The sequence below is a fragment of the Oryzias latipes genome, chromosome 1 (genome assembly GCF_053564925.1).
Source record: "Oryzias latipes strain Hd-rR chromosome 1, Olatipes_Hd-rR_3.1".
Classification (NCBI taxonomy): domain Eukaryota; kingdom Metazoa; phylum Chordata; class Actinopteri; order Beloniformes; family Adrianichthyidae; genus Oryzias; species Oryzias latipes.
In genome coordinates, this window is record NC_136237.1 from 41,759,836 (window position 1) to 41,772,307 (window position 12,472).

Here is a 12,472-nt window from a genome sequence, read left to right on the forward strand (position 1 = left end):
ATGTGGAGATTGAAACAACTGAGCATCTTTTCTTTGAATGTTTTTATTCTGATGTCTTTTGGAATAGCTTACATTATTGGCTTTTCCCCAAGATTCCACTTTTAGCAGACTTTTCTATTAAGGATATCATTTTTGGGTTTATTTTAGAAAACAAGAACACAGAACTTATTCTGAATGTTGTAATTATTTTGGGTAAATTCTATATACATAAATGCCGTTTCCTTAAAATCAAACCATTTTTTTCTACATTTCATAAAGAACTCTGTAAACTTCATGGAAAACAAACTTGCTATGGAACTTCAAAGTATCATATGTAAATTACAGCTTCTTGATAGCCCCCTAAGTTAAGATTAATTGCAATGTCTATGTAACCCCCCCCCCCTTTTTTTTTCAATTTATTTTTTATTTTATTTTAATGTCTTGTATTTATTTTATTTTATTTTTCTGTATTATTGGTAAAAAAAAAAATATATATTGTCTTTATTCTGCAAAAAAAAAAAAAAAAAAAAAAAAAGTTTCGCTGCTTCCCTCTGATGTGAGCTCCGCTTGACAAAATCTCTGTTCTGGTTGGTCAGCAGCACCGACGTTACGGCCAATCAGATGGGAGGATGAAGGATCATACCATTGTGAGTAAACTGAGAGGGGGTTCTGAGAAGTGGAGCACCGCCGGTGTGGGTACCGGATGTTCTCGGGTTACCGGATGTGGGGGTGTTACCAAGATGGCGGAATAAGCGGTTACTTTTTTTTGGGCTCCGACGCTTTACCTGAAATAATAACTCTTTCTATATGACAAGTTCAACCAAAGCTAAAGAAAATACCAGCAAAGAACTCTCAAACCGATTCAGCTTGAAAGAGGTTTGTTTACCACTGTTTTCGTTATATTTTTCAAACTTCGACGTGAAGAAATGGCTAACACTAGCAAAGACCATGAGTACCATCTAGTGGCTTCAGGACAGACGTGCAGCGAGGGAGAAGCTGAATGGATGGAGGAACAGGAAGACATCTCTCTCACAAGATCAAACGAGAGTCAACAGACACCACACACCGGTAAAAAGCCCAAACCCTAAAAAGATTAAAAAGAATGCTCCACAAGAACGCAAGGAGGAAATATCCAACAGTGTCCTCTTTAACGCGATTCAAACCCTGACAACCAAGTTTGACACTCAAAGCGAATATCTGAAAGGATATGAGTTTCAACTGCAAGAGATCACAGATGCAGTTAAACAAGTTAAAGAATCTGTTGATGCAAATACAGCTGCTGTTAAAAGTGTTGTGGAAGATGTGAACCGCCTCAAACTGCAGATGGTGTCTATGCAAAAAGAAAATGCTTCTCTCCGTGAAATGTGTCTGGAACATGCAAGATATAAAAGAAGATGGTCTTTGCGACTTATTGGCCTTCCTGAGAAAGAAGGGGAAATCACACGAGATGAAACTCTCAAGATCCTTTCCAAAGTGATGTCGGTCAACGTTGAGGAACTACGAAACTCAGTGGACACAGTACATCGGCTGGGACAGAAAGGAAAAAATAACCAACCAAGACAAATTATCATCCAGTTTGGAATGAGAATTGTTCGAGACCAAGTCTGGAGAATCTCAAAAAATGCAAAAATCTGCAAAGATCTAAATGTTAGCTTCAAAGAAGACTTTTGCAAAGAAGACAGGGAGACTCGTCAGCGTCTTTGGCCGAGAGTGGAGGAGGCGAGGAAGAGAGGACTCAAGGCCTTTTTAAAGGACGGATACGCGGTCATCGGTGGTCATCAGGTCACTGCTTGAAACCAACACTCCTTCATCTAGACGGAATGGACAAAGACATCTTCCTGAAGAAGAAGAGAGAAAATAAATCCAAAGCTGGTATGTTATTGTGTTGAATGTTATTACAGCTTTGAGAAAACCGATTAGAAAAATGTGAAATTGCATTATAGCCCTTTATGGAGTTAATTGCTTTCTAGCTATTCTTTATGGTTCTTTCTTTGTTATCTTTAAATGTTCGTGGTTTTAAGAATGTAACAAAGCGCAAGGCAATTTTTCTTTACTGTAAGGCACAAGTTAACGTGAACTGTTTTTTCTTTCAAGAGACACACAGTAGTGAAGAAGATTTTGATTTTTGGAAATCTCAGTGGGGCAGTGGAAACATTTATTTATCTCATGGAAGTCCTCGTTCAGCAGGAGTGGCAATTTTCTTACATAATTTTGATGGTAAAATTGTTGATCATAAAAGTGACACAGAAGGTCATTAGCTAATGGTTAACATTGAGGTGGACGACACTAAATATATTCTTGTTAACATTTATGGTTTCAATAATAGGACAAAAAATCAGAAATTCCTTACAAATATAAATCACAAGATAATCAACTGGAAACAGATGTATGCAACTGACAAGGTTATTGTTGCAGGTGATTTTAACGTAGTACCAGATGAAAACCAAGACAGATATCCAACTCAACACAAGTCTCCTCATTTCAATAAAATTATTTCTGAATTTTCTAACTCTCTCGACCTTATCGACATTCAATACACCTGGAATAACTCTCAACACTCTCAACGCTCAAGGATAGATTACTGGTTAGTAACAAGTAATCTAACATCTTCAACCTTGAATTGTAATATCTCCCACTCTCCTCTCACTGACCACTGTGCTGCTATCACTTTGGCTCTTTCCCCTGAAAAAAATCAACCAAAAAATGGAACATCCCACTGGAAATTCAATAATAGCCTTTTAAATAACAAAAACTTTTGTAAAAAAATCAAATCACTTATTCCTGAAATAAAAGAAATACAATACCTGTCTCCTATTAATAGATGGGAGTGGTTGAAATTTAATATTAGAAAAATTGCAATTGTAGAAGGAAAAATTTTGGCTAGAAAAAAAAGACAAGAACAGACTGAAATAATTTCAAAATGAAACACTTTGTGTAATTTAACTCAACTGAGTGAGGAAAATGTCATTGAAATTAACAAATTGCAATCTAATTTAGATGAACTCTATACCGAAAAAGCCAAAGGAGCATTTATTCGTTCAAAGGCAAAGTGGATGGAAGATGGAGAAAAAAATTCAACTTACTTTTTTAACTTGGAAAAAAGTAGACAAAGGAAAAAAACAATCACTAAGTTACAGATAGAAAACTCTCTAGTAGACGATCAAAACAATATTAAGGACTATATCACCAACTTCTATAAAAATCTTTACACTACTCAATATTCAAATCAAAACACACTTTTATTTGAAAGGTTAATCTATGATAAAGTCCCTAAAATAGACAAGACATTTAGAGATCTCATGGAATCTGAACTTACTATAGATGAGCTTGATAAAGCTGTTTCCCAGATGGCCAGTGGTAAATCACCTGGACCTGATGGAATTACAGCTGAGTTCTACAAACACTTTTGGACTGACATCAGAGAAATGTTGTTTGAGGCATTCAATGAATGTATCGACGAACAGATGTTGTCACCTACAATGAAAAGAGGCATTATTTCCATTTTACCCAAACCAGGCAAAGATGTGTTATTAATTGATAATTGGAGACCAATCACACTTCTTTGTTGTGACTATAAAATACTAGCACATATCTATGCTAACAGACTGAAATCAGGAATATCTCAGATCATAGACGAATCACAATCAGCATTTTTTAAGGGGAGACATATTCACCACCACACTTGCTTAATCTTAGATATATTAGATTACAATCAAATTATTCCTCAGGAAAGTATTATCCTTTTTTTGGATTTTTTTAAGGCCTTCGACTCATTAGAACACGCCTTTTTGTTTAATGCCTTGAAAACCTTTGGCTTTGAATCAAAATTTTGTAACATAATTAAAATGTTCTACAAAGACATAAGTAGCAACATTGCACTCAACCGAGGTTTCTCAAACAGTTTTCCTGTTAATAGAGGTGTTCGCCAAGGATGTCCAATTAGCCCGCTGTTGTTCATAATTTCAGCGGAATTACTAGCCATCTTTCTTAAATATTCTCCAGATTTTGAGGGTATTAACATTTTAGACAGGGAATTTAAAATTAGTCAATTTGCTGATGACACAGCTTTATTTTTAAAGAATAAAAATATGGTACCTGTTGTTATCAATAAAATACTTTTTTTTTCAAGAGCATCTGGCCTTACCCTAAATCTCAAAAAATGTGAAATCTTACCTATACATACCTGCAATCAAAGTATTATTGAAAACATACCTGTAAAAAGTGAAGTGAAATATCTTGGTCTAATAATAACAAAAAATAGTAATGATAGAGAAAGTGTAAATATCACTCCCAGACTAAAAACAATACAGAAAACTTTAAATCAATGGTTGGGACGTGGCCTATCAATATTTGGCCGCATTCTATTATCCAAAGCGGAAGGTTTTTCAAGACTTGTGTATCCCTGTCACTCATTATATACATCCCCAAAGAACATCAAGTTGTCTAATTCTATTCTCTTTAAATTTATTTGGAAAAATAAGACTCACTATATACGAAAATCACAATTGGTCAGAGATTATAAAAATGGCGGCTTAAAAGCTTTAGATGTTGAATCACAGATTGTGGCTTTTAGAATGAAATGGTTAAAAGGCTGTATTTCCCAGCCTCATTCTATGTGGTATCATATCCCAAACAAACTCTTCGGTAAGGTCGGGGGACTGGAGTTTTTGCTGAAGTGTGATTATAATATTTCAAAAGTACCAATAAAACTATCAAACTTTTACAAACAAGCCTTAGAATTTGGGAAAATGCCAACAACTCCCACAACTTTTCCCCCCACAACACTGTTTTATGGAACAACAGATTTATAACTGTGAACAACAAATCCTTGTTAATGTCTGAATGGTATGATAATGGTGTGTATTTTGTCCATGACTTGATGCATACTGATGGAAGGCTGTTATCATACTATGAGTTTGTAACCAAATACAAGATTAAGGATTCTAGTAACTGTTGTAACAAAGTCTGTAAAGCAATTCCCATACCTCTACTTAATCTCATTCAAAACATACTACAATACAATGAAATCAAACCACAACTTTCGGAGCTGAAAATTAATAATATTCCCCTAAAAGATAAAAAATGCAACAATAAATTAATAACTCTAACCTTTAAACAATTAATTTTCTGCAACTTTAGTATAAACAATAGATGCGATTTAGAAACCACCCTGATGAACAACTCTTTTACTTTATACACAAAGTACCCACTTCCTCCTAAAATGAAAGAAACGCATTTTAAAATAATATCTAAAATTTACCCTGTTGGAGATTTTTTACATAAAAGATTCAAATTTGAATCGGAACCATGCATATTCTGTTCATCTGAAACTGAAACATTAGAACATCTTTTTTACAGTTGCAACCAGGTTAAAATATTTTGGTCTGATATACACAATTGGTTGTCACTCAAAATTTTAAATATTCCCTTTTTTTCCTTATATGATGTTCTTTTCTATATGGAAAATCTGGACCCGGGAATATCTGATGTCATTAATGTTGTTATTATTTTATGCAAACATTTCATTCATTTGTGTAAATGGAAAAATACATGCCCTTTATTTAGTATTTTTTTGAATTATTTTTCTGATTATTATAAGTGTCTTAAATGCATTCCTAACAAAAACAAGAAAACTACAGTCATTTATCAAAATATATCAAAAGTATTATTATTTTGAATTGTTTTGGCCTTGCCTTTGCCTATTATTTCATTTTTGTTCCTTTTTCTTCCTATATGTGCATTTATAACGTTTGTTCACCCTAATTTGGTTTGTATATGAGCATCTATTAAAAAAAAAAAAAAAAAAAAGGCACACACATTGTTAAAAATATTACTATTTTTCGTTTTTTTCAGTCTTATATGTGTGTTTGATATTAACAATTGTTTATTGAGCAAGTAAGTGACTGTGAATGTCTGTAAATTGAAAAATGTACAATAAAGTTTGTTAAAAAAAAAAAAAAACCATTGACGATCAGTGGAGCGTGCTGGGTGGGAGTTCTCCGGAAGTCCACACCATTCATTGTAACACAAGAAACTTGTGACAACGAAATTTCCGGTGCTCTCCAGCTGCTTAAACAATAAAATAGATAATCTTCTAAAAAAGCAATAAAATTGAGTTTAACTGAAAATATACATATGTACAAAGCTACTTAACTATTCTAAATTGCATTATATTGCACTGGGAATTTTTAATATTGCACATTGGTTTCAGATATTGCACGAGTTACAGTTTTTGTGGGATTCACATTTATTTAGGAGGTTGACTGCTCTGGGAAAAAAACTGTTGTCTGATTGTCCAAATCAGATGGAATTTCATTAAAATATCTATGCCAATATCTCTACATGAACACGAAGAATGTCAAAACAGTTAACTCAATTATTTATACATTTATATGGAAAACATATTAGAAAATCTAAACTAATTAAATAATATAACTTGGGAGGTATGAAGACAATTGATGGTTCCCCTCACTGCGCCCCCCTGTGGAACAACAGAGTAATTACCACAAACCGGAAGACAATGTTTCATCAGAATTAGTTGGACCTCAAGATCAGTTTTATAAACAATATTCTTGATTTTAATGGAGAAATTCTTCAGTTAAGCAACTTCAAAATATGATGTTGAATGTTCAACCGATGGAATCCAGAAAACTTGCAGAGAAATTCAAACAGGTTTAATTCATTTAATAATAATAGTGTTGTCTTCCAATGGTCAAGTTAAACTACCAAACTTAATAAGTGAAACAAAACTTACTGGGAAAAGAAATTGGTGATGAGAAAATATTTAATCACCAATAAATGACAGAAATGTCTTAAATTGTGAGAAGTTTCCTCCTGAACCTCAGTTTGTTCTTGACGTGTTAACATACGTGTTTGTGAAAACATGCATGTTAATGTTTAACACCTGCATCTTTCATTACAGAAAGATTTTTTTAAAGCATCTTTTTATGGAATTTGATTCAAAAATAGTTTTTGTCTTGAGCCAAAACGTCTCTTGTCGTATTTCTGATTTCCTTGGTTCCATTTCTAGAACCTGCAGACATTTTTGTCAGTTTGACGACATTTCTTCTCTAAACTATCAGACAAATCAATCTGCTGCTGAAGAAAAGAGTCGACTGCTGCACTTTGATAATTAGAAGAAAAAAATGAACATTTTTCTGTTTTCTTCATTCTTTCATTTATTTATTTTTGACAGGTTGAAGTGAAATAAATTAAAGACAAAAGTTAACAGAGAACATATTTTAAAATATCACAGTGTTCCATTTCTTCTGCTTCACCAACAATGAATATTGTTTTAAATAATAAATATGGATGTTTGGACTCCTTCATCTTGGTCTGAATTACTGTAAACTTCAATCAAAATAGTGTTTTTAACAGTGAAGCATTTTCTGATGATGGAGGACACGGATAAAGAGAACTAGGCTCAAAACCGCATTTCTGATTTTTTATTTCAAAATGCTGTTAGTGTCGTAGAAAATATGTAGGACAGTCACAAGTTTTCTGCTCCATTCTGATGCATTCACCTCTAGACTAATAGATCCATGAAAGTCTGCTGCTCTGCAGAAACTATGTCCCAGAGAATGGCTCTTTGTTTTATTCTTATTTTGGCTCAAAATGAAAAAACTTACTATGAAAAACACCACTGGGGACATTTTGGAATAAGATCAGAAGATGATCGGGGGGCGCTTTAAAATCTTAAGGCAGAAAGTGATTTTAAACTGAAAAAGGTCCTGAAGTATTACAGTAACAGAATTGGTTTCCATGGCAACGGTCTCAGACTCCATAGAATAGAAATTCATGAATTTGAACCAAATCCACGTTTGAGTGTTTGATACTGAAGCAGCTTCAACAGAATCAGCAGTTGATCAGAATTTCTTTCAGCATAGATGACAGACGTCTGATGGCAGTTCTGCTGATGAACTCTGACACAAACCTGTAACCAGCAGGAGCAATACAGGCTTCCGTGTTTTGCTCAAAGGCACTTTGACACATGAACGGGCAAGACGGGAACCAAACCTACAACCTTCTGATCAGAGGTCGACCGCTCTACTTCAGCCTGCATCAGAGGTGGTCCTGCAGCCAGCAGGAGTCCTGGTTTGAAGCCGTTTGGACTCAGAGACAGACAGCAGATTCAAACCGACGTTCAGCTCGAGGAACCAATCAGAACCATCGAGAAGACTGTTGTTGTGATTTTGGGCTATACAAATAAAATTGAAAGGAATTGAACCTCAGTGTTGGGGCTGCAGTGGTTGGAGGGACAGACGTCTCCTCCTCAGCTGACATGTTAAATAAATGGGAACACAGAAATGTTTCTGTTGGATTCTAGTTTAACCAGATGGATCCTGAAGCTCCAGGAGGTTCGGAGAATCTTAATTGTTTGACTTGAAGCTTTTCTTTTGGAGGAACGCCTTAAGAACATCTAATTAATTAATGACTGAAATGAAATAATGAAGACCTTCTGAAAATCATTTTCCAGTCGTCTCCTAAAACCGTGTGGGTTCAAACTCTCAGCAGTTCGTCCTCTACGTCTGTTGAGTCCTTTTCTTTGATCTTCATCTCACAGGATGGACTTTTCACTTCATCATTTGGGCTCCAGGCTGTAAAAACAGAAACATTCATGAATATTTTCTACTTACTTTATGTTCTTCTATGCAGGTTTAGTCTCCACTACAGTCGTGACTCACGCCAGATTTTAACCGGAACGATGATGATGATGATGGTGATGAAGAACAAAGCCACAGGGGTGACCGCAAACCAATGATGGCGTTTACAAGCTGGAAGCCCATCGAGACGACTGTTGTTGTGAATTTGGGCTTTACAAATAAAATTGAAGAGAAAAATCATTTCAGTCACATACTAGAACAACGTTTCTGTTTAGTTACGATCCGTCTCACCTTCATCCTTCTGTTCCTCTGCAGTCGTGGTATTAACATATTTTCCTTCTTTGTTCTTCATCTCAGACTCTTTCACTGTTTTCAATCAGAAAACAATCATTCAGTCAGAAGCTGTGGGTCTAAATATTCATTTCTGATCAGTAACTTTTCCTGAAGGAGGACGGTTCTGAGATGACTCACCGTCCAGCGTCAGAGTCTGAGTCTTCTTCAGTTTGGGGACGGTTAACCGGTAAACGCCGCTGTCTGACCGGTTCACTGAAGAGATCTCCAGGATCACGATTCCTGAGATCAGACTGGTTTGGTTCACGAAAACTCGGTTCTTGTACGACTCAGACTGAGGCTCAAAGTTCTCTTTCCCGTCTCGGATGGAGAACACATATTTGTTGGAGTCGGTGAAATTCCCATCGACTCTCCGTAGGTCCAACGTTTGATTCTGCAGGTTGATGCCGCTAAAGTTGAACGGCAGATGAGCCGTTTCCCCCTCCTGTGCTTGGATGGTTGCAGCCACAGAGTCATGACTTCCTGCTGTGGAGACAGATCATTACAGATTAGTCCAACTGGACCCATGGAGGTTCTGGAGTCCAGACCAGATCAGGGGTCCTTCAGGATTCTCAGGAAGACACAGATTCTGGATTCAAGAAAACTTTGATAGTTAAACAAAGTGATGACGTTTCTCTTTATACATTCATGTGTCGAATGGAGATGAATCATTATTGCTGTTCGGACAAACGAAGCTTTAGGTAAACCGCCTTTAATCTGAAGAATTTGTTAGTTTTGATGCTTTTTCGTCGAGTAAACGTTGGGGGGGGGGGGGGGGGGGGGGCAACTGTGAACGGCGAGGGGGTTCCCTGAGCACTAAACAACACAATATAACACAAATAAAACTGAAGAACAAACACAATAAAGTCACGTCGGCATCTGCCTTCGATACGCGACGAAAGCGTCATCAAAGACATTTTTCATTAATTCTTTCGTGTTAAACTTTAAACTGAACGTCAACAAAGTTCCTGACGAAGCGGATTCGAACCGACATTTGAAAACTTACCGACAAAAATGCCGGACGTTATCAGTAAACCCCCAAAAAGCAAAGCCATACTTCAAAAAATATCAAACTAGTGTCTAAAAGGACCGACGACGGCGCCCGCGGATCGGGAATGGAGGAGTTGAACTTTCGCGGGATATATCAGTGACGTCATTGTTATGCAAGTGTTGTGGTGTCTTTTTGTATTGTGTTTGTTAAGGTTTTTATAAAAAATAAAAAACATAAAAAAGGACTATGTTAACACAGTCATTTTAAATAACCTTTTTGCTCAACTAAAATACTTAAAACATAAAAAATATATATATAAATAATCGGAGTGACGTCAGTTTCCGGTCAGCTGCGTGTGTTCGTTTAAAGGTTTCTACTCTGCCAAAGTCCCGATTGGCGGAAGAGATTTAGAAAATGCTCTAAAGTTTATATAAATGATTTAAAATTGTAATAGTGAGTGTTTGAATGATCAGCTAGTGTCTCCTTTAAAAAAAAAACTTTATTGTACAAAACGGAAGTACAATACAAAACACAGTTTTACAAAATAAAGTTCAATATGCCAGCCAGCGAAGCATCCATGTTCCATGTAATCTACATAAAAACATTCAATATTCTACAACTTTTATATAAACATACAGTTTTTTGATTAAGGCTTCTAGAAATGATACTGAGTGCCGACCAAAGCTGACCCACCGGTACAGTAGAATTTTATTGTCAAACCAATGTGGGGAAAATAAAGATTTGTTCTTGTAAAATATATAGTGGTTCCAAAAAAACGTTATGGGGAGAGAAATTGTGTTTGTATAAAAGTGTAGAGTATTATCAGCTAAACACACTTAGAAATGATATCAGATTTGTTGATCTAAATACGGTACAAGACACATTTTTTCATCCTCTTTTTTTTAAATAGGCAAATATATACAGTTTTACCGTTTATTTGAGTAAAAGGTAAAACTATAATAATGATATAATAACATTTAAATTATTATTCCTACTCAAGTAAGTATTGACCTACTGCCTAACAGATAAAATATTTTTAAAATAAATATAAACTACAATTCCCAGAACACCACCACTTTACATCTGAAAAGCTCAGTTCATTCAGTATTCTGCAGTGATCAGCACATATTCACGTTTAGGAATCTTTCTTTACAGGAAACAATAGTCAGAAGTTTAAGTTACTACTTTTCTTCTCCAAAAATCAAAGAAATAACTCAAAGCTTGAGAAAGCGCGCCATCTTCTGGCCATTTTCTGCAACTACAGTTAGAGTCCGCAGCGCTCTTTGTTTCTACATTCATCCATCTTAACATGGTATTGAACCTCCCTCCGTGTTTCACGGATGTCTTTTTAACTGATTAAAAACAACATTTTTTTTTCAGTCTAATGCGTCCTGCCGGAAGTCCCTCCAACGCATCGTGAGGGCAGCTGAGAGGATGCTCGGTGCCCCCCTCCCCTCCCTCACCAGCACTAACTGCACCGTCCACCAGTACACTGGTGCTGTAAAATAATGAGGAAAAATACAACAGTCACTCTATTTTCTCTACTCATTTCTTCTTTTTTTTTGAAATTGTAATCTGAACGTAAGGTTCCCTGTTGAGACTGAAGCTCGAGATAATCTGAATTTCAATTTGTATGTGTGTGAAATCATTATACAGATTGACTATAAAGTTTACTTTGACTTCATGGATCTCTTTGTCTACAAGTGGATGCATCAGAATGGAGCAGAGCAGGGAGACTGTGGTCCGCTGATTGTGGTTTGCATGTCTGTCTGCTGCTGATAATTCACCACTTTTTGAATAAAAAAATACTCAAAAACGCAGTTTTATGTTTGTCTTTTTCTTTATATACGTCTTCCATGGTGAGAAAAATGCTACTACAACATTGTACAGCACATAAAAAGAAAATTTTTCTTCAGCCAGAAAAATCTTTTGTTTAATTTTTTAATAATTACTGCAGGTCATCAGAGAGGAGCAACACTTCAACATCATCATCCCATCACTACAACTGTAGGTTGTAACCATTAATTCATATTTTGCATAAAAATATTTTAAAATAGGTGATAATTTTTTCGTTTACCTCGTATGTTCCACGTTTCTCGGTACTCCTCATGATGAAGCCTGTCGGTTTCTCACGAGCTCTTCTTCCGTTAGTAGCTGGGTCACGTGTTCCCTCAGCCCCTCCTCTCCACAATTTCGCTCCAACTCCGCGTGCTGCTATTGGCTGAACCAAAGCGGGAGTTTCAAACTTCGCGGCAAAAATCTTCACTCGGACAGTAAAGAGAAACAAGATGCCAGATTCATGGAAACGTCAAGATGTTGAAAAATGTTTAGAATAAAATAGTCCTGCATCAAAATGATTGTTTACTGTAATATTGAAACAATCCATGTTCAATCATGTTGGAGAACAAAAAGTGTAAATATGCATTTAAAATGCCCGTTTTTATTTATTATAATATAAATGTTTTAAATAACTATTTTTTCAGTGTGACATGTGCAGAATATGTGAAGCTGATGCTTTACAACCACGACTGAAAAGTTTCTCTCAAGAATATTTATATTATAAATGCCA

The 12,472-nt window shown here is 35.7% G+C and overlaps 1 protein-coding gene across 1 annotated transcript; it reads right to left on the bottom strand.

Moving 5' to 3' along the window:
• Positions 1-7,131: 7,131 nt before the first annotated feature.
• On the bottom strand, positions 7,132-10,099 carry LOC101164867 (uncharacterized). Its single transcript, XM_011485604.4, has 5 exons — positions 9,919-10,099; positions 9,054-9,398; positions 8,874-8,948; positions 8,664-8,792; positions 7,132-8,576 (listed from the first exon to the last, which is right to left on the bottom strand). The coding sequence occupies exons 1-5, from the start codon at positions 9,965-9,967 to the stop codon at positions 8,479-8,481; spliced, it is 696 nt and encodes a 231-aa protein (XP_011483906.1). The 5' UTR covers positions 9,968-10,099; the 3' UTR covers positions 7,132-8,478.
• Positions 10,100-12,472: the final 2,373 nt, after the last annotated feature.